Source organism: Geotrypetes seraphini, chromosome 5, assembly GCF_902459505.1.
Source record: "Geotrypetes seraphini chromosome 5, aGeoSer1.1, whole genome shotgun sequence".
In the NCBI taxonomy this organism is placed as follows: domain Eukaryota; kingdom Metazoa; phylum Chordata; class Amphibia; order Gymnophiona; family Dermophiidae; genus Geotrypetes; species Geotrypetes seraphini.
The window spans coordinates 95180197-95208011 of record NC_047088.1 but is presented as its reverse complement, the minus strand read 5'-3'; the positions used below and the strand labels follow the sequence as shown (position 1 = coordinate 95208011).

General features: G+C 44.4%; 2 protein-coding genes across 2 annotated transcripts in view; one reads left to right on the top strand and one right to left on the bottom strand.

Annotated features, from left to right (window-relative positions):
- Positions 1 to 24227, top strand: part of LOC117360874 (sulfotransferase 1 family member D1-like) — a 50650-nt gene extending 26423 nt beyond the window's left edge. The window contains exons 5-8 of the mRNA XM_033945419.1: positions 3015 to 3141; positions 22792 to 22886; positions 23223 to 23403; positions 23551 to 24227. Coding sequence (XP_033801310.1) covers positions 3015 to 3141; positions 22792 to 22886; positions 23223 to 23403; positions 23551 to 23663 — 516 coding nt within the window. The 3' untranslated portion in view covers positions 23664 to 24227. The remainder of the gene's footprint in view (positions 1 to 3014; positions 3142 to 22791; positions 22887 to 23222; positions 23404 to 23550) is intronic.
- LOC117360873 (sulfotransferase family cytosolic 1B member 1-like) overlaps positions 1 to 25690 on the bottom strand; it is an 88406-nt gene extending 62716 nt beyond the window's left edge. Inside the window, exon 1 of the mRNA XM_033945415.1 lies at positions 25634 to 25690. Coding sequence (XP_033801306.1) covers positions 25634 to 25649 — 16 coding nt within the window. The 5' untranslated portion in view covers positions 25650 to 25690. The remainder of the gene's footprint in view (positions 1 to 25633) is intronic.
- Positions 25691 to 27815: the final 2125 nt, after the last annotated feature.

Sequence of the window (27815 nt, the reverse complement as noted above, 5' to 3'; positions counted from 1 at the left end):
AAAAACGAGGAACACCGAATGGGCTGGCCGATCCCAAACCAAGTGACTGCTGAGGACCAGTCGTACACGTCCCTGCCGACTCTTCTGTTCCATGCCTCCCTGAAATCCCAGCCAACTTCCACCAGCCCTGCTCTGTCTGCCCTGAATAAAACATCTCCTGCTCTCTGCTGCAATTCTCCTGCCATAAGCTGTAGTGATGGAGTATAGGTTCCTGAACGGGACCTTTGCTGAGTAGGTTTCAGGAGCCAGGGTTGAGGGTTATGCTACTGCCTGGTAACCTGTTCATTAAAAAAAGTATATTTATTTATAAACCTGACAGTAGAAACCAGAAAGGCCTAATAAGGGAGAGGCTAAAAGGAGTTGTGGGATTATAAACGCTCTGCTCCCTGCTCTCTGCCGTGATTCTCCTGCCCATGATCCTCCTGCTTATCGCCCCACTCTTTCTGCCCCGACTCTTGCTGGCCGCCCTACTCCCTGACTCCTGCTTACCTCCCTTCCCTGCAGTATGAGCCCGTGATTTTAACCCGCTTTAAACCCGTGGGCTCGCGAGTAAAATAGTAAATTAAAAAATTAAAAAGCAAGGACATCAAACACATGCGCAGACCATCTACAGGCAAAGAAGATGGTCTGTGCATGCGCCAGGATCGCTCTCAAGCAATCCGTGTGGTCGGTGGAGGGCGTTCCTCCGATCGCCCCCCATTTGAATACAGACCTGTTCTGAATCAGTCGGCCTGCCTCGGATCGGACACGGATCGGAGTGAATCGGGAAGGTTAGTGAATCTAGCCCAAAGTGTTGCTTGCTCAGCACAAACAGAACTCATGTAGGAGACATATTTGGCTGGTGGGGCTTTGCAACTCTGCCAGCTATGAAAGCAAAGAGGGCCTGTGCCCAAATGTGAGGGGGGCCCCCGAGGGCTCTCCCCCCCATGGCTATGCAACTGCTCTAATGGCAGATTCCAAATATGTGAAATTGTAGTAGATTGCCTTCAATTCATAATCTTACTTCCCACTGCCCTCTGCTCATTTCCCTAGCCTGAAGTTCCACTAGCTGTAACTCCTTCTCTGGCATCCTGCTTGTCTGTCTTGATTGATTAGATTGTGAGTTCACTTGAACTGGGCCTGTCTCCATGACTCTGTACAGTGCTGAGTATGCCTAGTAGCACTGTAGAAATAATTAATAGTAGTAATAGTAGATACAGTAGATTCTCAGTTAACCAGCACTCATGGGTAGGATTACCAGATTTTCCATTTGGAAAATCTGGACCCCTAGGCTTACCCCCAGGGCCGCCTAATTCCCCCACTGCCTGCTCTTGTCGGGCAGGACATCCGTGCACGCACAGATGTGACACGATCACATCGTGTGCATGTGTGTGTGTGCACGACATCATCGCATCACATCTGTGCATGAGCGGATGTCCTGCCTGACGCAATGTGGAGAAAAGATTTTCAAAACCCGGACAAAATGTCAGGTTTTGAAAAGCCATCCGGTTCCCCCGACATGTCCTCAAAAGGAGGATATATCTGGGGAAATCCAGACATCTGGTAACCCTACCCATGGGGATTGGAAGTTTCTGGTTGCTTAAGAGTTATCGTTAAAAATAGGCCTAACTAATACGACTGTATACCCCATACTACACCATACCATAAACTTTTCCACATGTGTGTACTCAGGTGTCCAAACACAATCACGGTGGTCTAGCCAAAATAGTAGTACATGAAGTCTTTTTAATATTACATCAGCGGGATATCAGATTGACCTTTAGAGTTAAATAAACTCGTCAGGCCTGTCACTTCTTCATTCATCCCTGCTCATTTTGCTCTTAATATATTATTATTTCAATATTTAACTGATATATAAATAGTTTGAATAATTTAAATAACTTAGCTTCTTAGAAAAGTCATGCTGATTCATAATTCACAAGTGCTGCTCCAGCAATGCAGTAATGCTCCCCTGTGCCAACGCGTTTCGCAACTCTTTGTCAAGGCTGGGGATACTAAGGAGCACAAAGCACATAGTTAGACTTTCAATTTACAAATTTTTAAGGTCAATTCTATCATGTATATCAAAGTAACATACCTTAATGAGATAACATCACTATCTACTATGCTGTCGGCATCCAAAAGATGGTGCGGCGTTCTGACCACCCGCTAAAATATACTCCATCCCCTGACGTCATATCCGGCCAACCTAAAGTCAGCTGAGCTTCTCCATTAAAGATTACCCATAAAGTTTGGAAAAAATTAACCAAATACCAAGGAATGGTTAAATATCAACCTGAGCTAACCAGTCTGAGATTTCATTTAACCCCTCCGGAACCATAGATTTTAACATAAACATCCACCGTAATTCCTTTAGATTAAGGCTTCTCTCAACATTACCTCCCTTCCACCCTACTGTAACTACATCTAATACCCTCCACTTAAGATCACGTAGTGTGTGGCCACATAACTTCCAGTGACGCACCAAAGAGGAAGCTTCATTTTGAGTATGTACACGGGATTTGTGTTCAGTCAACCGTGTCTTAATCGATCTCAGGGTCCTACCTACATATAATATATTAAGAGCAAAATGAGCAGGGATGAATGAAGAAGTGGCAGGCCTGACAAGTTTATTTAACTCTAAAGGTCAATCTTATATCCTGCTGACGTAATATTAAAAAGACTTCATGTACTACTATTTTGGCTAGACCACTGTGATTGTGTTTGGATTTTCTTATTTTTTGATTGCATTTAAAAGAACTATTAGTGTGTGAAGAGGATGTACTCAGGTGTGGCATGCCAAGTTTACACTTAAATTTCCGCCAGAAATTGATTTTATTTTCAAAGTATTATAGTATTTGTTTGATTTTTTTGTTGTTGGTTTCTTGAGTTCTGGTTAACAGAGAGTCTGCTGTAGTTGTTGATGTTGACTCCTGTTCCTTTACATTTGTCTTAAGATGAGCCCAAAAAAATGATTCATTAGGATTTGGTGATGATGTATGTAAAATCTAAACTATCCTTCATCTCTTTCACAGATAATATATGTGGCCAGGAATGCCAAAGATGTGGCTGTCTCTTACTTTTACTTTCACCAAAGTGTGAAACTCATGCCACATCCTGGTCCTTGGGAGGAGTTTCTACAAAAATACATTGCTGGAGAAGGTAAGATGGCTATAGTCTACAAGAGAATATATTTGACTCCCAATTGACCTTTAGTTAACAAATTTTGGCAGTAATACATAGGTGCTATAGGACTTTGAGAATGATCTGACATGTACGCCCTTATTTGTCACCAAATAATTTGCAGATGATACTTACAGGTTTTTCTAGGCTCTAGGTTGGATTATGGTAATGTCACCTAGCTTGGTTTGTCTCAGAAGAAGCTCTGGAGATTAAGGTTGATCCAGAACATGTCAGCGAAGGTACTGGAAGGTCTAAAAAGGTGGGCCCATGTGACCCCTATACTTCAGTCTTTCTGCATTGCCTCACGATTCAAACAAGATTCCATTTTATGTTGGTCTTTAGTTTATTACAGGGAGATGAATCAGAAGTTTTAAGGGAACTGTTGCACAGTGGCATAGAAAGGGGGGGGCACCCCAGGTCCTGTCTTGGTGCGGGCGCCATCATGGTGGAGGCGCTGGCACCTCTCCACCACCCCCACACCATGCTTGCGGCTTCCCTTTCCCTCTCCACCGTACCGCTTTGAAAATCTTTGCCAGTGCAAGCAACTACTTTAGCCTGTAGCTCGTGCCGGCCTGGGTCCCTCTGAAATTACTTCTGGGTTGCGGGGCCAGTAAGTGACATCAGAGGAATGCCAGTGCGAGCAGCAGGCTACAGAAGCTGCTAGCGGAGGTGAAGATTTTTAAAAGTACAGGGGAGGGAAGGGAGGGTGTGAGTGTGGTGACAGGAGGGGTTGGCATGGATGGAGCGGAGGGAGGTGCAACAGAAAGCATGGGGGGGGGGGGGCGCCATCACCCCAGGCGTCGCCTACCCTCGCTATGCCACTGCTTGTGCATGTCTATATCACTATATCAGCCGCGGTGGCTCCAAAGTCTGGGCAACACCAAGCTAACTCCCGCAATGAAGAGCCCTCCATCTTCTGCCACCCTCCTGCAGCCTGCCATGGAGTCCAGAGTCTACACAAGTCCCGGCACTGGTGCTAGCTTATCTGACGCAGAGCCTTCGAGTCTATCGCTCACGAGGCCCTGTTGGTACCGCCCCTCTGATGCAAACATGTCAAATTGGGAGGAGCCTCAGGACCTTTCCGAGCGCATGGATGTGAAGACTCTTTGGTGGAGGGGAGCACGCCACTGGAGGAAGGGGTCTGCATACCCCCCACAAGCAGCTCACGTATCCCTAGGGGTACATATACTGCGTGTTGAGAAACACTGGGCTAAACCACTAACTACCTTAGGGTTCATATTTCATCCAGCTCTAATAACAATCACAGGGGCAGCTCTCTGCAGGCTGCACACTGTATATTGAAAGCTGACACTTAACCTCTTCACTTAACCCCACTATAAATGTACATGCAGCCTTTGTTCAGGAACTGCTACCAACTGCTGGGGAGATCCATGCACTAACTCTCAGTTGCTCTAATGCATGAATTCACCCCAGGCTACATGTAATTGTGTGATTCCTTGTTTTTGAAACAGAAATAATTCCCCCCCCCCCCCAAAAAAAAAAAAAATAGCTCAAACAGCAGATTAACTTTTTTTTCACAAAAACATCCAAATTACTATTTTTGAAATTCATTTTTAAGATGTTTTCTCCACAGTTCATCTAAATCGCAAGGGGGCATGTTGCGGGCGTGTTTTGGGCAGGACTGTGATTTGGATGTTTTTCTGCAATAAGGGAACGTTATAAAAAATGTCCATGGCAAAAAAATAAGATGTTTTTGGCTAGACCAGTTTCAATAATGACTAAATGCCAAAAAAAGAGCCCAATCTGACCAGCTGACCACAAGAGGAATAAAGGCATGACCCCCTTAACCTCCTAGTGGTCACTGATCCCCTCCTACCCCCCTCCACCCTCCCAAGAGGTGAAAGTGACAGCTGCAGATATAATGGCACTTTGTCCGGGTTTTGAAAAGCCTCCTCAAATTGCGTAGGGCAGGGAGGAAGTCTGTGCATGCGCGGACTTCCTCCCTGCCCGACAAGAGCAGGCAGTGTCTGTGCGTGTATGTATGCGTGTGTGTGTGTGTGTGTGTGGAGAGGGGGCTATGGCAGGACCGGGGGTGGGATGAGGGCGTTACAGGGCGGGGATGGGCAGAACTGGGCGGGCCTGGGGGTGGGTCTAGAGCAGTGTTTTTCAACCTTTTTTGGGCAAAGGCACACTTGTTTCATGAAAAAAATCACAAGGCACACCACCATTAGAAAATGTTAAAAAATTTAACTCTGTGCCTATATTGACTATATATAAAGTAATTCACTTGAGTGCCACCGCTGCCATCGGGAACAGGCCGTCGCCAAGTTCTCCCTGCTTCTCTTCCCCGCGGGGCCGACCAACTCTCACCACCCGTCGTCAATTCTAACGTCGGAGAGGACGTTCTAGGCCAGCCAGGCAGCGATTGGCTGGCCCAGAACGTCCTCTCCGACGTCAGAATTGACGCGAGTGGCGAGAGTTGGCCGGCCCCACAGGGAAAAGCAGGGAGAACTTGGCGCCGGCCTGTTCCCGATGGCGGCGGTGGCACTCAAGTGGCTAAAGAGCCGCAGTTTGCCGGCCTAGGGACAACACTGGAGGGTGGCCAGCTGTGCACCCCCTTGGGACGTAAACCCGGGGTGGGGCAGACCGCCCCCCCCCCCTGGTATGCCACTATCTGTACCTCACTCCCTCCCTATGACCAAAAATTCTCCTTTCTTCTATTCCCCGTGTACACAACCATCTCTTTCCCTCCCTTCCTCTCTCCAAAGTCCATGCCTTCTGTGTCCAAACACTCATTCCCTCCCCCACCTCAGCATCTCTTTCCCTCCCTTCCTCTCTCCCAAGTCCATTTCTTCTGTGTCCAAAAACGCATTCCCTCCCCCACCTCAGCATCTCTTTCCCTCCCTTCCTCTCTCCCAAGTCCATTTCTTCTGTGTCCAAAAACCCATTCCCTCCCCCACCTCAGCATCTCTTTCCCTCCCTTCCTCTCTCCCAAGTTCATGCCTTGTGTCCAAAACGCACTCCCTCCCCCCTTTTGTGTTCCGTGTTTGCTTCCCAGCCCATCTTTGCAACTTTCTCAGCAAAACGAAGCTCAAGCCGCTTGGCTTGTCTTCTGCTTCCTGCCTGCCCTGCCGCGCACAAATAGCCGAACGGAAGTATTCTCCGACGTCAGCGCTGACGTCGGAGGGCAGGCTTTGCTTAAGCCCTCCCTCCGACGTCAGCGCTGACATCGGGGAACGCTTGCGATCGGCTATATGTTAGCTGCAGGGCAGGCAGGAACAGAAGACGAGCCTCGCGGCTCGAGATGTATTGAACTCCGCGGGTCCCCCGTCCAGCTCTCTCCTGTCCACGTGGGGCGGATCGCCCCTCTCCCTAGACTGTGGCCTAGGACCCTGGGGGAGCCCGGGGCCCCTGAATGCAGGACTGGTGGTACTGCCCTGATGGCGGCCCTGACCGTACGGCACACCAGGCAACATCTCGCGGCGTTGAAAAACACTGGTCTAGAGGTCCAGATTTTCTGATTGGAAAATCTGGCAACCCTACTCTTAGAGCTGCAAGTAAGTCCCTGGAGTAACCTAGTGGTTGGTGCAGTGGACTGTATAGAAGGGGACCCAGGCCGTCCCAATTTAACTGGTACACTTGTAGTTGAATGTGTGAGCGCCCCAAAAAACACTGTCTCAAGAAAAATCCTGCTGTTATCCCAAGGCAATGCTTCAAGTCTGTCCCTTCAAGATCCTCAGGAACACACATGCATAAACCATTATTGATATGGCTTGGGGAAATCCACTGCTTATTCCTAGGATAAGCAGCATAAAATCTGTTTTACTACTTAGGATCTAGCTAGGTAAGTGGGACCTAGGTTGGCCACTGTTGAAAACAGCATGCTGAGCTTGATGGACCTTTGGTCTGACCCAGTATGACAATTCTTATGTATTGAATCCACATATGCATACGTGTCACCTGCAGGCACAAGTAGGGTTAACAAACATCTGGATTTCCCTGGACATGTTCTCCTTTTGAGGACAGGCCCGGTGGTTCAGAACGGCTTTTCAAAACCCGGCACTTTGTCCGGGTTTTGAAAAGCCTCCTCAAATTGCGTCGGGCAGGGAGGAAGTCCGCACATGCAGGCAGAGGGGGGTGGGGCTAGGGCGGAACTGGGCGGGCCTGGGGCGGGTGTAGGGGGGGCAGGATTTGCCAGGCACAAGGGCTATTGTACAAGTGGTGTATAGTTGGATACACTATATATTTTGCTATTTCTGAAGAGCTCACTACAATATAATGGGGTTAGGATGTGATGTGGGTGGCAAGTCAAATGCGCGCTAGGCAAAAGCGCGTGGACAAATGCACGAAGACAAGTCAGTGCAAGACAATTACGCGCAAGGACAACTCCATGCAGGACAATTCAGCTCAACGACAAATGAGTGCAAGGACAATTGTGCGCAGGGACAATTGAGCACAAAGACAATTGAGCGCAATGACAATTGAGCGCACGCACCACAAAATGGTGGATCGCGATCACGCGCACGTTCACCTAAACCTGACAGTGTTTTGCAAGTGTATTTTTATCACTATGGTTACTTAGCCTCTTTGTGCTTTGAATATGTCACGTGAATGCATGTTTCCTTCTTATATAGGTGCTCAAAACAGCCCGCCTTCCTTTCACTGCTACAAAATCATGCAGGTCAAACATGCGCCGACATTGTGTTTGCGCTGCTGTGCCGTATCTACTGAAAACTGAACTTTTCCCCTGAAAAATAGGCAAAATGTTAAGCTTCCTCTATAATTGGGAGGGGGGGTTATAACCTCCCAAAACCACCCCCAACGGCAGCACCAACATTAGTTTTTGAGGATAAAATAAATGTCGGCGCGCACATTTGTCCCCTATGTCTTGCTAACACAATCACGCGCAAAACGTTGACGTAAGGATGTCATTTACGTCATTGTCATACGTGACTGTGTTTTGCAAATGCATTTTTAATCACTATAATTGCCTAGCCTCTTGTCGCGCTCAGTTGTCTTGCGCTCACTTGTCGGCGCTCAGATGTCTTTGCCCAGTTTTCTTGAACTCACTTGTCTTTGCGCTCAGACGTCTTGCGTTCACTTGTCTGCGCCCATTTGTCCGCACACTTATGTCTTGCGCGCATCTGACTATGAATCTGTGATGTGTATCTGGGACCTTTTAGGTGAAGTTCACTGCAATGCCCCTTAGGTTGCCCTGCTGCTATGTTGTGATGTCTGTGTGGCCAGTCTAGTGAGACTGCTGGCTCCCATATATCTCAATGACTTGTTTTTGTGTTTTCCCCTTGGACATTTTTGTTTGAAAATAGCCCTTAAAGAAAGATGCACTGAGCACAAAACCATCTAAAATAGGGTGATTTTCAAACAAAAATGATCAACATTTTTCTAGTTTGAAAACAGCTGTATTTGGCACTAGAAATTTTGGACACTTTTTTTGCAAAACTTTCAAATTTTATTTATTTTTTAGTCGAATTTCTAGCCCGTCCTCCCAAAAGATCCCAGAACACGTTACAAGTTTACATACACAGTAGAAGGTTTAGCAACAAGATTACAACTTCATATACAGCAGATAGACAGAACAACTAATCAAAAGGATGGAGAGCAGTAGTAGAAATTCCTATGTACATGTTTTGGGTACTGGGCACAGTAACATGGCAAACGATGGGCAACAACGATACAAATTCACATATAAAATATTCTGAACATCAGATTAAAAGGAAGATCAGCAGCGGAGGGATAATTCTTATGAACTGTATGGAAAGGAGAATTCAAGATTTGGGGGCTAAGCACAGTAGCATGGCAACCGATAGGCCCTATATGTAAAGCAGCTGGAATTACAATACATTTGAAGCAAAGGACAGATTTTGGCATTTATGGTTTGGGTACATGTAGTATGGAGATAAGATCTTGCTTAGTTTCACACCGAGTGTGCACCTCGAGACTTAGTTCTGCCTGTAAGTCAAGTGGAGAGCACATTCAGTGTGGCAGAATAATTTTGCTGAGGTAGAAATAGAGGTTAGGGGCGTGTTGCAAGAATCAGGTGGGTTTTTACTGCTTTCCTGAACTTTAGTATGCCTGTCAGTAATCTAATGGTTGATGGGATTGAGTTTCATAATTTGGGAAGGAAGTGCGAGTAGGAGTGTTTGTGGGCACTTTCTGGTAGGAGGGTTCGTGCCGGTGGGGGTGGACAATCTTCTCTTGGTTTGTGATCGCAGGGGTCGGTTGGGGATGTATTGTATATTGTTAGTTTTTTTGCCGTGTGGGATGGGACCTTTCTATTGATGAATTAGAATGCTAGTGTAAGAGCTTTAAAGATACAACGTTTCCGAATGGGTAGCCAGTGTACAGCAGCCAGAGCTGGGGTGACTGAGTTGCGAATAGACAGGTGAACTGCTGCATTTTGTACATGTTGCAATCTTTGTAGGTTCATTGCAGATAGAAACATAGAAACATAGAAAATGGTGGCAGAAAAGGGCTATAGCCCATCAAGTCTGCCCATTCCAAGTACCCACCCCCCTGAATTTACTCCCTTAAAGATCCCACGTGAGCATCCCATTTTCTCTTAAAATCCGTCACGTTGCTTGCCTCAATCACCTGCAGTGGGAGTCTGTTCCAATGATCTACCACTCTTTCGGTGAAGAAGTACTTTCTGGAGTCGCTATGAAACTTCCTTCCCCTGATTTTCAGCGGGTGCCTTCTGGTGGTCGAGGGTCCCACGAGACAGAAGATATTATCTTCCGACTCGATGCGACCCGTGATGTACTTGAACGTTTCAATCATGTCTCCCTTCTCTCTTCATTCCTCAAGTGAGTACAGTCCAACTAATAGTGTGTTGCAGTAGTCCATGCAGGATAAGACATAGGCGTAGAGCAGTTGGGTGAAATTTTCTTCTGAGATGTATGGATGAATTTTCCGTAGCTACCTGTGAGACATGGCTCGTTAGCGATAGGTCAGCATCTAGGGCAGGGGTGCCCAATACGTCGATCACAATCGACCAGTAGCTCAGGAAGGCAACGTGAGTCGATCGCGGAGCCCATCCCGGACTCCGTGATAGACTCGTGTTGCCGTCCTGATCTACGGGCCGATCAGCCTTCCTCTCCAGTGTTCTCCCTAGGGCCTTTTAGCTGGGCGGTCCGCCCAGCTGTTATCTGCCACTGCTGAACATTAAAAAAAAAAAACCCAAAAAACGGCTTGGAGATTTCAGCCCGTAGCGAACTTATGCTCCGGGCTCTAACATGTGCGTGCCGGCTTCTCTTCTCTTCCCTCCAAAACCGGAAGTTATGTCCGGGGGGGGGGGGAGAAGGGAAGCCGGCACGCACATGTTGAGAGCCCTGAAGCAAGTGTCGCTATGGGCTAATGCGGGAGACATGTTAGTGAAGCATTTGTTCTTCTTCCTGCCGGGTCCTGCCTACTTCCTGTTTCCGCGAAGGCAGGACCCGGCAGCATTTCCCCCAATAGGTTGATCTCGATCTTGGGCTGATCAGCCTTCCTCTTCCCGACGGCAGAATTGACGTCAGGGAGAGGAATGCTGGTTGGCCGAAGCAGGGAGAACTTGGGGCCTGTTATTGGTGGTGTTTGGGTCCTGGTCCCCGATGACAATGGCAGTGGCAGTGGCTTGGGGGAGGGCAGGGAGAAAGAAAAAAAAAGGGCAGGCAGGGAGACAGAAGGAAAGAAGAGAAACAGAAAAAAAAGAAAGGGAGGCAGAGAGAAAGAAAGGGCAGGGAAGAGGAAGGAAAAGGTGGGGGAAGGAATGAGGTCTGGAGGAGAGGAAGCATATAGGCTAAAAGAAGGGAAGAAAGATTGGATGCACAGTCAGAAGAAGAAAGTGCAACCAGAGACTCATGAAATCACCAGACAAGGTAGGAAAAATGATTTTATTTTAAATTTAGTGATCAAAATGTGTCTGAATTTATATCTGCTATCTATATTTTACACTAAGGTCCCCTTTTACTAAACCGCAATAGAGGTTTTTAGTGCAGGGAGCCTATGAGTGTTGAGAGCAGCGCTGGGCATTCAGCGCAGCTCCCTGTGCTAAAAACTGCTATCGTGGTTTAGTAAAAAGGGAGGGGGTATATTTGTCTATTTTTGTATGGTTGTTACTGAGGTGATAGTGCATAGAGTCATCTGCTTTGACCTCTTTGAAAAACCCTGGAATAGGAATGATAATTAACATTTTCTATGCGTACATTTTGCTTTGTGTTTTTATTTTATTTTATTGTTGGTAGATCATTTTGACTTGGTCATTTAAAAAGTAGCTCGCAAGCCCAAAAAGTGTGGGCACCCCTGATCTAGGGTGATTCCAAGGCTGTGTACTTGATGCTTAGCTTTAAGAGTCATATTATCCCAGGAGAAGGTTGGACGTGGGTGGGAACAGTTTTTCTTGTGAATCCAGAGTAGTTCGGTTTTGGATGCATTAAGTTGGAGTTTCTTCGTTGTCATCCAGTCTTTGATTTTGTAAAGGCAGTCTTGTGAGTTTTTTATTTGAGTGTCTTGGTTCATACCTAGGGGAAGGTAGAGTTGAATATCATCTGCGAATGAGTAGATCTTGATGTTGTATTTTGAAGCAATGTCAAGAGCTGGTCTGAGGTATAGGTTGAATAACAATGGTGACAGTAAAGCGCCTTGGGGCACACCATATTTGAGTGGTTTAGGACGTGCTAGATGTGATTCTACCAGTACACTCTGAGATCTGTTGTTTAGGAATGAAGAGAACTAGCGTAAAGCTGTGCCACTTATGCCAATGTTGATACGTCTTGTGAGCTTGCCAGTGCCGGGTTTTGCAACAGGCCACCGGCCAATGCTCACCCAACGCCGAACTCGCCGTGCCTTCAAAGGATGTTGAAGGTCCTGCTGGTTCTCATCAAAAATAGAAAAAATAAATGTCAGGAACAATAAAGATTTAACTGAACTTGTGTCCAACTTTATTTCTCGAGTAGCAACTGCTACAGTTTTATTCTTTAAATTTCAAATAAATACAAAGAAAATCCGGGCTTGCAAAACATAGCCCACACACCTTTCTGGCAGGTAAGTTTAGAATGGTACTGTTGTAGCCTTGCCCTCACAGTCTCACAGTCCAAAAAGGGCACAAAGTAATACGGCTACTGGAACACCCAGTGTTTCTGCTGGTGATTCCAAATGTCTTTCAAACTCTGATGAATGTATTGCCTAAGCCTGGCTTAACAGGCCTTCCCCAGCCAACCTAACAAACAGTTGGTGGGGGAGGGGAGTAGCTGAATCCACTTTAGCACAAAGCTTGCCAAAAAATTGGCCCCACGATCCCTCCCTGAGGATATTATGTGGATTCTCCCCACTACTTCCTTTTTTATACATTCATTCACAAAAATAGGCAAAAAAAAACCAAAAGGAAAAAATGTACAAAAACTCAACACTTTCCTCTCTGTCACCAGCCTAAGGTACAGCTGCAGCAGTTAGCTCAGCACTGCTCATGCTGTCAGCACTTGACTGGTGCTTACAAACAAACTCAGAGAAAACAAGATTCCAAAAGCAAACAATCAAAAAGGTAATTCAACTTAGCTTTGGTCCATCTGTGTTTCATCTGGTTCTTGTGTAGTATCCATAGGTTCCATGGCTTCTTGGCAAGTTGGCTGGTTCACCCCAGGGACAGTGGATACCTCTGTCATATCAATGTCCTGATTCAGTGGAAAGTCAGGAGCCCAGTCCCTTGAGACTGCTTCCTGGGCTGACCCAGGGAAGACTGATTTGTTCTTCCTAAGCACAGCCTCTAATGCTCTGAGTTGTCCACGCCCTGACCTGAAAGGGGAAGGGCCAACCTGCTGCTTCTGCTGGCCTCTCAGTTTAGCTTTAATTGGCCCCAGCAGAGGCTCATTAGTTGCTCTCTGAGACTGATTCTTAGGCTGTCCTTTTGGATAAGTCCCCTCCCTCTGCACCAGGCTATTCTCCCACTCCTCTTCTACTCCCTGGGATTCTGTAGACTGATGTTTCCAAGGAACCTCAAACCCTGTTTGTCTATCAGAGTTCAACCTGCTGCAGTGATCAGCCCTTTTCAAGGAAAGGGAAGGATTTGGAGGAGATTTGGCTGTCACAAGCCTAGCCTTAAGGCTAGGGCTATGACAGTCTGGAGATGAGAAGAGTGTGGTCCACGGGATCAAAGGCGGCGCTGAGGTCAAGGAGAACCAGCAGAGCATCTTTTCCCTGATCGAGGAATTTCCAACTATCGTCAATAATGTCTAATAGGACTGTTTCGGTACTATGGGATTTCCTGAATCCCAATTAGCAGATTGATAGGACTTTTTAGCTTTCTGCAAAATCTTGTAGTTGTTGTAGGACTACTTTTTCTAGGATCTTCAATATAAATGGGAGGTTTGAGACTGGTCTGAAGTTGTATGGTTGATCTGGGTCTGCGTTCAGTTTTTTTAGGATAGGACAGACTACTGCGGTTTTCCAGGATGTAGGTACTTTTCCAGATGTTAGTGACTTATTGATTTGGGGGAGAATTGATTTTAGGAAGGCTTCTTTAGCAGATAGCAATAGGTTAGCAGGGCAGGGGTCAACTGTTTTGTCCAGGTCCGCGTAAGAGATTGTTTTAAAGTGACAGAGGTTGTATGCTTTTGAGTTGGTGTTTGGTGGTGTAATGGTAGGGGTGATTTGTAAACGGCTGCCAGCTGAGTCAAGGTTGGAGCGGATTTTTTGTATTTTTGCGTGGAAGAAGTTGGACAATGTTTCACTGTCTAGGCTTGTTTATGGGGATTGGTTGTTTCCTTGGGACGCAGTGAAGAAGTTCTGTGTTAGTGCAAATAGACTACTGGATCTGTTTGGGGCTTTTAGTAAGAGGTTAGAGTAGTAAGCTTGCTTTTCTTTCAGTATGGCTAGTTTATAGTCTTCTAGCCGGTTCTTCCAAAGGGTTTTCTCTTTGTGGTTTCTTGATTCTCACCATGATCTTTCTACTTTCCTCACTTCGCTTTTCTTTTCTTTTCTTTTCTTTGTTCCAATCATTTTTATTAAAGTTTTGCAAACTTACAAAGTCATAACAATGTACCAATATAATAATAGAAATACAATGATAATATGGTGAAAAGAAAAGCTAACAGAAGAACCAGCTAAATATCCCCAAGGTTACAGGCAGCATCAAAAGAGCACAACAAAAATCAGAACAAATACCCAGAAAAGAAAAGAAAGACAAAAGACAAGGAATACCATTTCACAGTGAACCATATCCAGAAAGAATCACAATGACCCAGACCCCAGTCAAATAGATGAAGTGTACAACAACACTAGTCATAACAATACTGGAGAAAGGGCGCCCAGATCCGACGATATTTGGAGAGCCTGGAATGGGCTTCAGCCAAATGACATTCCATCCGGGCAGTGCTAGAAACATAATTCCATCAAGAGTGGATGGAAATAGGAAATTGGGTCTTCCAATTACAGAGCAGTACTTTGAGCGCTATTGCCATCATAATGTCCAAAAGATGAGACTGGTCATCAGTCAAAGACAAGGAAGGAAATGCTGATCTCAAAACAACAAGCGAATATTGAAGCGTAGCAGATATTGGCAAGATGGCACATATTAAATCCCACACTGTCATCCAAAAGGGTTGAAGCATAGAGCAGTCAAAGAGCATATGCTGTAAAGTACCAGGAAGAAGGTCACATCTCCAACATAGTGAAGAGCTCAGGGTGTTCATAGCAGCCATCTTCATAGGAAACCAGAGCGCTCAGTGCAGAACAAAATACAAAGATTGCAGAATAGATGCAGAACCAAGGGGTTTATTGTTAAGGGACCATACGTTTGTCCAAGGACAGGAGGAAATCTCCCTCCCAAGTTCCGTCCTCCATTGCTGCTGAACAGCTAACTCACTTTTATAACAGAATCGTAGCAGGTGATGATAGGCAGCCAAAAAAGGCTGCATGGTACAGGACAATTGCAGCAAGTAAGCCAGTATAGGTGCTGCTGAAAAATGACAATGTTGTAAAGATGATACAAAATGCTGGCGAAGACAATGTACCAGCTGGAGATAGCGAAAGATCTGATTGGAAGGCAATCCAAAACAGTCCCTAAGCTCTGCAAAGGTGAGGAAATGATGATCAAGCAAATAAATCTCCAACAGTCCAGATTCCTGATGACATCCAAGAAGTCCAATGAAGCACTTTACTATCAATAGTGAAATGTATGTTACCCCATAAAGGGGCATCCAATGAGTGATATATTTAAACAGAGAAACAATGATCTACAAATTGCAACTCAAAAATGGTCTCTCTCAATGGTATCCACTTATGTACAGATGGTAAATTATGAGTATACAGTACGCTCTCAAAAGAATAGGGTGTCAAAAGAAGCCGTTCCACCTGTACCCACACAGAAGGTTCCTCTCCCTCACAGGACCCAAGAAGCACAGTAGCACTACACAATAGTGCGTCCGTAGCATATAACACAAAATCTGGAAATCCAACTTCACCCAAGTCCTTGGGCCTTTTCAACACCGATAAAGCTATCGGAACGAAAGAAAGAGTTAGAGAACATGAGAGGCAGCATCTGTAAAACATATAGAATAGTAGGCTCTGAGATATATAAAAAGACATCATCAGCAAAAGTTGACACCTTTACATAAGAACATAAGACTTTCCTCTGTCGGGTCAGACCGGAGGTCCATCGTGCCCGGCAGTCCGCTCACGCGGCGGCCCCTCAGGTCCAGGACCTGATAGTGCTCCTACCCTAAAACTCACATACACTTTTCGATTTTGTCCTGTAGAGTAACCTCCTATCTATACCCTGCAATCCCCTTCGCTTCCAGGAAGTCATCCAGTCCCTTTTTAAAACCCAGTATTGTACTCTGTCGTACTACCTCCTTTGGAAGTGTGTTCCAGGTGTCCACCACCCTCTGAGTGAAGAAAAACTTCCTTGCATTCGTTTTGAATCCGTCCCCTCTCAGTTTTTCCGAGTGACCTCTTGTTTTTGTTGTCCCTGCTAGTCTGAAGAATCTGTCCCTCTCCACCCTCTCTATGCCTCTCATGATTTTATATGTCTGTATCATGTCTCCTCTCAGTCTCCGCTTTTACAAGGTAAAGAGCCCCAGTTTGTCTAACCTTTCGGCATATGAAAGGTTCTCCATTCCTTTTATCATCCTAGTTGCTCTCCTCTGGACCCTCTCAAGTATCACCATGTCTTTCTTAAGGTAAGGTGACCAGTATTGGACACAGTATTCCAGATGTGGTCGCACCATTGCTCGATACAATGGCAGGATAACCTCCTTCGTTCTGGTAGTGATACCTTTTTTGATAATGCCCAGCATTCTGTTCGTTTTCTTTGAGGCCGCTGCACATTGCGCCGCTGGCTTCATTGTTGTATCCACCAAAACCCCCAGGTCTTTTTCTAGGGTGCCTTTCCCCATCACCCTCCCTCCCATCGTATAGCTGTACATGGGGTTCCCTTTCCCCATGTGCAAGACCTTACATTTCTCCACATTGAAGCTCATCTGCCATCTTTTTGCCCACTCACACAGTTTGTTCAGGTCGCTCTGCAGTTCTTTGCATTCCTCAACAGTTTTGACCCTGTTGGAGAGTTTTGTATCGTTCGCGAACTTGATAACTTCGCACTTCATGCCCGTTTCCAGATCGTTAATGAATATATTGAACAGCAGTGGTCCCAGCACTGACCCCTGTGGGACACCACTCGTGACCCCTTTCCAGTCAGAGTAGTGTCCTTTTACTACTACCCTCTGCTTCTTATCCGCCAGCCAATTTTGGATCCATCTGTGGACGTCCCCTTCCACCCCGTGGTTCCACAGTTTCTTCAGCAATGAGCAATAGGCCCTATATCTGAATTGCTATCGATAGTGAGAAGAAGCGGTTCCAGAGCCAGGTTAAACAGCAGAGGGGACAATGGGAATACCTCTTGATACCTGCCGAATACCTCTTGATAAGAAAAAAGGAAAGGTGAGAATGTTGTCTACATTCAACCTGGCTCTGGGACTGGAGTATAACAATTGTACCACACTAACAAAGGGGGATCCCAACTGAAACTAGTGCATCGCATAAAATAGATACTTCCACTCCACAGTCAAAAGCTTTTTCAGCATCTAGTGACATTATGCAATGTAGAGTGGAAGATCTGCGCACCGCTTGCAGGACATGACATAATAATCTAAAATGATCTGAAGTCATCCTACTTTTGATAAACCCACATTTATGAGATTTGATGAGAGTGGGGCATAAGGAGAGCTAACCTATCCACCAGGAGCTTGGAAAAATCTTACAATCATAATTTAACAAAGGAAAAGGAAAATGTATGACCCCAATATCACATAACAAAACCAGTGTGAACCGTAGTAAGAAAGATACAGAAGCATGTAGTAAATGACAAACTAGTCACCATGAATACAGGAATTATGATAAAGTCCTTCAGGTAACCATGGAGTGCAGACTTTCTTGTTCATGCAGAAAATGTTCAACATCAGCAGGATCCACATATGTTTTAGTATGATTTTGATAGGTGATTTTAAACGAGGCTGGGGCAAGGAGGCCTTTGCGAGCCTCCAGAGCCTTCAGTTGCAGCCTCAGTGCCAAGAAACACCGTCTTTTATCCACAGTAGCCTTTGCAAAATCAGCAATGATGTAGATGTTTTGGCCTTGCCATATAAGCTTCTGCAGAGCCTTAATTTTTTCCAGGATAATAGCCACCTGAGGATAATGTAGCAATTCTAATATGAGCAGGCATGGCCTGCTGTTTCCAGTAGTGCCTTGTGTGGGTACCCGATGCATACGTTCCACTTCCAGCAGCCTATCGAATTTCATTTGCAGCACTTGAGGAAGCCACTTTTCAACAAAGGCAACTACATCGGCTCCTTCTATCCCTTCATTAAGGCCTAAGATTCAGAAGTTATTCCGTCTATATCAATTGCCAAAGTCTTACATCTGAGATTCCAGACTCCGCAGTAGCATCCTATCCACAGACTGCTTAGCTTTTTCTCGATCACTCCCTCTTTTTCTCGATCACTCCCAGCCGACTATCCATGGAGTCAATCTTGCTGGTAAGATGTTGAATTTCGGTCTTGATATCCTTAATATCAGTTTGGCTCTCAGACATCATATTGGAGATCGTGCGCAGTTGATCTGCAACTTCTGTCATATTGTCTTCGTCGGGTTGCCTGCCATCAGACTTAGTGGGGGACAGTGGATCAGTTTTATGCCCTTTGGCACTTGAATTCGCTGCAAATGCCACTTCAATCTTGCCCATCTTTGTAGATAGAATCTTTAGAAAGGAAAATACTGCACTTCTTGAGAAAAATATCAGGTCATATAAGCTGTTAATATCTGGTGAGAGTAGGAGCTCTGGTCTTACACTTCCATCTTTCTCGGGCTCTCGAGCGCCCCCCACTTCTCTTTTCTTTAATCTGAGGCTTTCAGTGAACCATGGGGATGTTTTCTGGTGTGTTGGTGCTCTGGTTAGTTTTGGTTTTGCTAGCTTTTCATAGCTTGACTAAATTCAGATTTGGACATCATATTGAAAATGCCTCTTTTACAAAACTGCAATAGCAGATTTTAGCTCCAGCTGGTGTGCTGAATGCTGCATGATGCTCCCGACACTCACAGAGTTCCTATGAGCTTCAGGAGCAGCAAGGAGCATTCAGTGCGCCACCCAGCACTAGGAGCAGCAAGGAGCATTCAGTGCGCCAGCCAGCACTAAAAACAGCTATCTCAGTTTTGTAAAACGGGGGACTATGCGTCTGCAAACTACACTTAATAGGGCTTGGCAGGCAGCAGCTCCAATCTTGTGCAGTGTGTTAGCTCAGGAAATTAGGTTGCAATTAAAAAAAAAAACTGCTCACAAGAAAATACAAGTATTTGTGGGGGGTAAATGAGATTTGGCTGGAGGATAATTTGTTTTTAAAAAGGTAGTTATGTTTATTTATGCTTAGGTTTGATTCAGGTACACATTTCTCCATAACCCCCTTATAGTGTTTGGTGAGACCTCCAAAACCCACTGAAAACCTACTGGACCCAACTGTATACCACCCTAATAAACCTTTTGCCTGCTGGTGTCACATATATGTAGGTACAGTGGGATCTGGGTGGGTTTTGGAGGGCTCACATGTTCCACCATAGGTGTAGTAGGTAGACTGGGATATGAGTCTATGGTTCACTACACTGGCCACCAGGCTACTCCAGAGACCTACTTGACTTGCTGTTCTAATGGAACTGGCCATAAGATCTGAAGCTAACATACAGGCAGGTATGTACTGTTTCATTCATATCTTTTGTGGGGGGGAGTTGGAGGGGGGTTGGTGACCACCAGGATAGTGTGGGGAGGTCATGTGGGGAGGTCATATATCTTTCCAGTGGTCTTCTATTCAGTTTGGTTAGCCTTCTGGCACTTATTTATTGTTAAAATAGGTCTAGCCCCAAATGTCCAAATTGTGCCCTGGATGTTTTCTAAAATCTTCAATTATCGCAGAAACACATCCAGGTTATAAGCCTGCCTTAATCCCACCCATAGCATGCCTCTAACATGCCCCCTTGAGATTTAAATGAACTGTAAGTGAACAGCATAGAAATCTAAGTCTAGAAGTCTAGAAAATAGACTTTAAAAATAGTAAATTGGAAGGGTTTGGTGAGAAAAACGTCCTTATACCACTTTTTGCTACTTTTTTGACGTCTTTCTTTTATGAAAATGAGTTCCTTAATCAAATATCTTACAATGCCTTTATGAAAGATTAAAAATATAACAGTGGAATCACTCTTTTGAATTTTGATGATCTATAGCAGTGGCTCTTGAACTGTGTACCATAGAATACATAGAGTATGACGGAAGAAAAGGGCCGACGGCCCAACAAGTCTGCCCACTCAAAGAACCCTCCCCCTAAAAGAACCCTCCCCTAAGCATTTCCCCAGAGTGAACCCACATGTTTATCCTATCGTTTATTGAAGTCGAGCACATTGCTGGCTTCAACTACCTGACGTGGAAGACCATTCCATCGATCAACCACCCTTTTGGTGAAGAAGTACTTCCTGATGTCGCCATGAAGTCTCCCACCTTGAGTTTGAGCGGATGTCCTCTTTTGCCATGGGACCTGTAAGGAAAAAGATATCTACCTCCGCCTCAGCACAGCCTGTAAGATATTTGAACGTCTCTATCATGTCTCCCCTCTCTCTGCGTTCCTCGAGAGAATATAACTGCAGCCTGCTTAGACGGTCTTCATATGGGAGATCCCTGAGTCCCGAGACCATCTTAGTGGCCATTCGCTGAACCGATTCCATTCTCTTCACATCCTTTTGATAATGTGGCCTCCAATACTGAACACAGTACTCCAGATGAGGTCTCACCATGGACCTGTACAACGGCATTATAACTTCAGGCTTTCAGCTGACATAACTTCTTCCGATGCAACCCAGCATCTGTCTAGCCTTGGTTGAAGCTTTCGCCACCTGATTGGTAGTCTTCATATTTATACTAATGATTACACCCAGGTCCCGTTCTGCGACAGTTCTTGTTAAGGTTTCACCATTTAGGGTGTATGTTTTGCAGGGGTTACCGCTACCAAGGTGCATAACCTTACATTTTTTGGCATTAAAACTCAGTTGCCAAGTATTTGACCATTTTTCCAGTGAAAGTAGGTCCTGCCTCATAGTGTTGGGCACAGTTGCGCTGTCCACTACATTGCATAGCTTAGCGTCATCAGCAAATAATGTAATCTTTCCTCGAAGTCCTTGAGGCAGGTCTTGTACAAAGATATTAAATAGTATCGGACCCAAGACCGAGCCCTGCGGCACTCCACTGGTCACTTCCAATGTTTCTGACGTTTCTGAGGGAGTACCATTTACCACCACCCTCTGACACAGTGGTGTGCCCGAAGAGATTCCAGGTGTGCCATGAGAGATTCCAGAATTTTACTTTACTTTTAAAAATTCTCTTTATAAGCGCTGGCTGTGATGGAAACAGCTCCAACGCTCATAGAATTCCTATGAGCGTCGGAGCTGTTACAGCTGTGGCTGGTACTAAGAAACACGCTATGGTCTTGTAAAAAAAAGGGCGGGTGGGTAAATGAGCAGGATGGGTATTTTTTTTGACTTAGATATTTTGTTAATGCCTCTCTTAATGTCATTGCAAAACTATCTGCATGAAGTGACTTATTCACAAACTTAGAAAATTAACAAACTAAACCAACTGGTAGATCTCATAATAAACCTCTGGCACAAGTGTCTAAAACACAATTACATTTTGCAAATTTCTTAACCGATGCTCTGAGTTCACTTAAGGGTGAACAAAGGTAAACCTGTCCCATAAACAATCTGCCATAATGGAACTTCCTACAGATCCCTGACTTTCACATAATTCATCTTTCATCAGTTAGTAGTCCTTTTATTAAGGTGCGGTACATAAGAACATAAGAATTGCCGCTTCTGGGTCAGACCAGTGGTCCATTATGCCCAGCAGTCTGCTCCTGCAGTGACCCCTACCTGCGTACGTTCTGGTTCAGAAGGAACTTGTCTAACTTTGTCTTGAATCACTGGAGGGTGTTTTCCCCTATAACAGCCTCCGGAAGAGTGTTCCAGTTTTCCACCACTCTCTGGGAGAAGAACTTCTTTTCGTTTGTACGGAATCTATCCCCTTTCAACTTTAGAGAGTGCCCTCTCGTTGTCCCTACCTTGGAGAGGGTGAACAATCTGTCTTTATCTGCTAAGTCTATTCCCTTCAGTATTTTGAATGTTTCGGTCATATCCCCTCTCAGTCTCCTCTTTTCAAGGGAGAAGAGGCCCAGTTTCTCCAATCTCTCACTGTACGGCAACTCCTTCAGCCCCTTAACCATTTTAGTCGCTCTTCTCTGGACCCTTTTGAGTAGTACCATGTCCTTCTTCATGTATGGCGACCAGTGCTGGACACAGTACTCCAGGCGAGGGCGTACCATGGCCTGGCACAGCGGCATGATATCCTTCTCCAATCTGTTCTTAATCCCCTTCATTATCATTCCTAGCATTCTGTTCACCCTTTTATGCCGCCGCACATTGCGCGGACGGCATCATCGACTTGTCGATCAAAACTCCCAAGTCTCTTTCCTGGGAGGTCTCTCCAAGTACCAGGACATCCTGTATTCATGCATGAGATTTTTGTTACCGACATGCATCACTTTACACTTATCCACGTTGAACCTCATTTGCCATGTCGATGCCCATAGGATATAATGGACGCGTTAGCATTTAGCGCGCTAATTTTTAGATTTTTAGTGTGCAAGGTCCTACCTTGTGGAACTCATTTCCTCTGCACATGTGTTTGGAAAATTCCTTATCAGCCTTTAAGACTAAACTTAAACTTACTTTTTTGATAAGGCGTATAACTTCCAGGGGCCTCATACTGCTTTGTCACCTGGAGTTGTTCACTCTCCTGATGGCAGTGTGGGTTTTCTAGCTCGTGGGTGATTTTTTTTTTTTGATATTGCACTTTTCCGTTTCTTTCTCTTTCCTATGCAATTGTATTTGTTTTCTGTGTGTACAACTTTATAATGATGTAAACCACTTTGGCAGTTTGCTCTTAAGCGGTATATTAAGTCTTTAACTAATTTGGAAACTTAAAACAGGAAACCTCACAATGCACCCTTTTAAATGATGTTAGCTTTACAGGCAGTTATACAAATTCTGGAATGTATCACTTGACTCCACATCTCATTCCTGTTCCAGTATCCTATGGTTCCTGGCATGACCATGTGAAAGGCTGGTGGAAGAAAAAGCAAGAGCATCCCATCCTTTACCTGTTTTATGAGGACATGAAGGAGGTGAGAATGGGTTCACTTTGCTTCTATGAACCACTTTTTCAAGCTAATTTTTTTCCCCAAATGTATTTATTTCTTTATCTTGTACTAAACTTCTACCTCATTCTTCTATTCATCTAGTACATGCCTCACTGTTCCACTCCCTCTACAGAATGCCTCTTCATCTCTCTCTCTCTCTCTCTCTCTCTCTGTTTCAGTCTGTTTGGGTTGATATCTGTCTATATGTTTCTCTCTCTCTTTTTCCCTTTAATAGATGTCTTTCTGTTGTTCTCTTTCTGATGGGTGTTTGCCCCTCTCACTTTCTTTCTTGTGCATCTCTTTCTGTCTTTCTCTGCACAGAATCCAGATCGTGAGATCAGGAAAGTAATACAGTTCCTTGAGAAAGACTTGGGGGAGGAGGTCCTGGAAAAAATTATCCATCACACTGACTTCCAGGCCATGAAGGAGAATCCCATGACCAACTATAAGACAATAACCCCTGACCTACTGGACCAAAAAGCTTCTCCCTTCATGCGAAAGGGTGAGTGGCTTCTTCTAATATCTGCATCTCAAAAAATAAAAAAATTGAGTTTAAGAAATGATGGAGGGGCATCTATGAGACAGAAGATGGCTACTTCTATTCTTTCAGTTCTGAGAACTGTTTTTTTTTTTTTTACTCCTTCTTCAGGCATTACTGGGGACTGGAAGAACCACTTCACCATGGCTCAGAATGAAGTATTTGATGCAGATTATGCCCGCAAAATGGAAGGGAGTGGGTTGCAATTTCGAATGGAAATCTGAGACACTTCATAAATTTACTCATATTGCCTCAAATGATGAAACTCTTCCTCCTCTGGGAGCTCCATGCTGTATACTGAATCAAAAAGTTATAGCATGCTATGTCCAGATGGTCTCCATAGACCAGGGGTGTCAAAGTCCCTCCTCGAGGGCCGCAATCCAGTCGGGTTTTCAGGATTTCCCCAATGAATATGCATGAGATCTATTAGCATACAATGAAAGCAGTGCAAGCAAATAGATCTCATGCATATTCACTGGGGAAGTCCTGAAAACCCGACTGGATTGCGGCCCTCGAGGAGGGACTTTGACACCCCTGCCTTAGACTTTCAGTGGCTTGAAATTTGTAAACAATGAACTTATTACAAACTTGGGAGCATATTGTTTGTTTATGATTTGATTATGTGTTTGACTTTGATTTTATTGTGATTCTTTTACCTTTTTAGTGATGCAGCCTGTGGGCGAAATGTGGCCAAGTCGGATAATTTATTTATTTATTTATTTTAATTCTTTATTCGTTTTCAATCTTACATCAAGTGCACAAACAATAAAACAATACAATTAAACACATCACTTGACAATATTTCTGATTTATCTTATAATATATAAAATTACCACCCTCCCCTCCCATCATTCTTCTATTATTTCCCCAATAAGAAAAATGTAAAATATACCTCCCCCTCCCCCAATCATTAGACCGTGTATATTACAATAGAAAATGATGTTTACTCATTACAATAAGAAGTCATTGGAACAAGCTTCCAGTGCAGGTGATCGAGGCAGACAGCAAGCCAGACTTTAAGAATAAATGGGGTCAAGATAAGAAAATTGGGTCATTAGGGCATAGACAGGGGGTGGGTAAGCAGAGTGGGCAGACTTGATGGGCTGTAGCCCTTTTCTGCCGTCATCTTCTATGTTTCTATGTTTCATGTCGGATAATTGATATAAATAAATCAGACTTTTTAAATTTGAACTGATCGGCTTCTTGGTACTGTGTTTAGTTTGCACACACAAGCAACAAAGTAGATAATAGGCAATCAATGATATGTAGACCTTTTCAGATTAAATACATAACTATGTTTATCAAAGAGCTCCAATGCTATTCATCTTATCATATTTAGGGTTACCAGATGTCCGGTTTTCCCTGGACATGGTCCTACTTTTTGAGGACTTGTCCAGGGGTCCTTACGGCTTTTCAAAACCCGGCACTTTGTCTGGGTTTTGAAAAGCTTCCCATCAAAATTGCGTCGGGAAGGGGCATCTGCGCATGCACGGACGCAATGCGGTGACGTCACGCACATATGTGCGTGACATCATTGCATTGCATCCGTGCATGCACAGTTGCCATCGGGGTGGGGCTGGGGGACAGAACGGAGCATGACACAGGCAGTACAGGTGGAACTGGGTGGGCCTGGGGGCGTGGCTATGGGTCCAGTAACCCTAATCATATTTTAATCTCAGTCCTTAATTAATTAATAGCATATAGCACAAAAAGATATTTCAACATTTTCACAATAAAACTGCCCTACAATGGCAAAAGGAAACAAGCACATCAGTACAAATAGGCACCAATATATTTTCATATTAAAATGCATAAATCAAGATCAGAAGCATTCACAAGTTCTGTCTTATTATCTATTTGGACATGTAGGTTTTCAATATGATGTCCAAATATGATTGAATGTTTTGCAGAGTAGTGGGGCAGTCTAGGGAACACTGCAGTAGAGAATGACATGGGGACAAATATTTCCCTGTCCCCACAGGAACTCATTTTCCTGTCCCGTCCTGGCGAGTTCTTTTCTTGTCCCTGCCCCATCCCTGCAAGCTCTGTCCTCATCTGCACAAGCCTCAAACACTTTAAAATCCTAAGTGTTTGAGCCTTGTGTGATTAAGGCAGAGCTTACAGGAATGGAGCAGGGAGAGGGACAGGGACAGCGACAAAACTCACGGGGACGGGACAGGGAAACTGTGCTCACCTTTTGGAGAAGTCATTTGTTTTTACTTCAGTTTCTGTTCATGGGCTTCCTGATGGTACAGTAACCGTCTGATCAGTGAAATCCTTTCCAGCTGAAAAGAAAACAAAAAAATAGCAGTCACCCTAACGAATGCTCAATCCTCCTAATTCAAGAATGTTGTGTGCTCACATATTTATTTTAAAAATTTATATACCGTTTAAAACTAAGCAGTTTACATAATTTACATACATAATATTAAAATAAACACATGATAAAACAAATACATGATAAAATAGACATGTGATAAATAAACATGCAAAACAATCCTCAGAAAGATATCATAATTTGGATACTAAAGATCGTGGATAGTTTATCAATTTTACTAGAGATAGCTAGAAAAAGGCATCTACAAATAAATTTCCAAGTAGTGCTCAAATTTGTGTGCCAATCATAACGAATAAGGAAAGTTGTGCACACAACATTAGCTGTAGCTTTATCACATTATTTTGCCACCTTGAGATGGCACTGTCACCCAAAGTGCTCTTTCATAGTCAGTGGCACAGCGAGGGTAGGAGGCGCCCAGGGTGGTGGCATCCCCTGTGCCCTCTTTTCTGTCCACTGCTCCTTCCCCACCCCCATGCCACACTCACGCCCTTCCTTCTCCCCCTCTACCTCATTAAATCTTTGCCAGTGAGCAGTTCTTCCGGCCTGCTGCTTGCTCCAGTGTTGGCTTTCTCTCTGATGTCACTTCCTGGCCCTGTGACCCGGAAGTGATTTCAGAGGGAGCCAGGCCAGCGCGAGCAGCAGGCCTGAGAAGTTGCTTGCACTGGTGAAAGGGAGAAAGGGAGGTGGGGGAAAGGGAGGGCAAGATCATGGCGTGGGGGGCAGAAAGGTGCCAGCGCCCCCATCAAAACGGCACCTGGGGTGGTCCACCCTCCAGCCCCCCTGTCCCACCTTACTACTCCACTGTTCATAGTCCATACATGTTAGTGTCTTTACTCCTATAGAATTCAGGTCCCTTGAACTTCTGCACCTCAAATGCATCATCTTACATTTGTTCACATCAAAGCTTAACTGCTAAGCTTTAGTTCAAGCTTCTAATTTAAATAGATCATTTCTCATGCATTCCACTCAAGACATATCTAATTAGGTTTCCTATTTTGTCAGCAGTGGAAATGGCCAAATTGAATGGTTGGTTCGGTAAAATTATGTTGGGATCCTCTTCTTATCTTGATTTTAGAAAATTAGAAGACCCAACTATTTGAAAAATTTGTATCCTAACTGGTTTTCTAATTTAATAATTTTATGCTTCCGTTATATAATGTATTACCTTTTAAATTGCATTTTTACTGTATGTTCGGTGGTTATTTGTTGTAAACCGTCTAGAACCATTTTTGGTTAGGCGATATATATCTCTTTCCTTTAACAACCACAAGGTCTGACTTAAAAAATGTAACTTCACGAACTTGATTTAATTCTTACTCTAAACTGCATAGATTTCTTGTAGAGAACTGCGGGATATAAGACACTGTATTGTAATATATAATTAGATGCTAATTGGTCTTAATCAACTGGCTATATTTGGTGTTAAATAACACTAATTGGCAGTTACATACATATTTGCTCTTAGTCGGTATTCTATAAGTTCTGCGCTCAGCACTAAAGGGGGACATGGACCTGGGAAGGGCATGAGAGGATCGGGGTGGGGGCATGTTAGGCAGATGCATGCGATATAGAATACTAGCATTTTAACATCTGTCTACAATTAGGTGCAAGCATATACACCAGTCATTGGTTATTTAAGTTATTGCACTTAAAGGTAGGTGTGTAAATGCAGACTTACGCTAGTATTCTATAACGAAAGTAGCAGTGTCTAACTTTGGACCCTAATGTGTCTCTGTCCCAGTCTATAAGCATCCATGACAAAGCAAGAACCTGTGTGGGAAATGGTTTTTTCAACATCCAGTGCCTGCAGTGATGAGATGTGGCAACAGCGTACACAACAGAACATATGAAATTTATCAGTTCAGTTGGGTAGGGTGGGGGATATTTTATTAATATGTATTTATATGATTATGGAATATATGGTAGGGAGGGGTGGGAAGGGGGAGGGATAAGAATTTATGTAATGCACAAATGATAGACTGTAAGTGATATATTTATTGTTAATTGTGATTGAATATATATATACACTCAGTGCGCT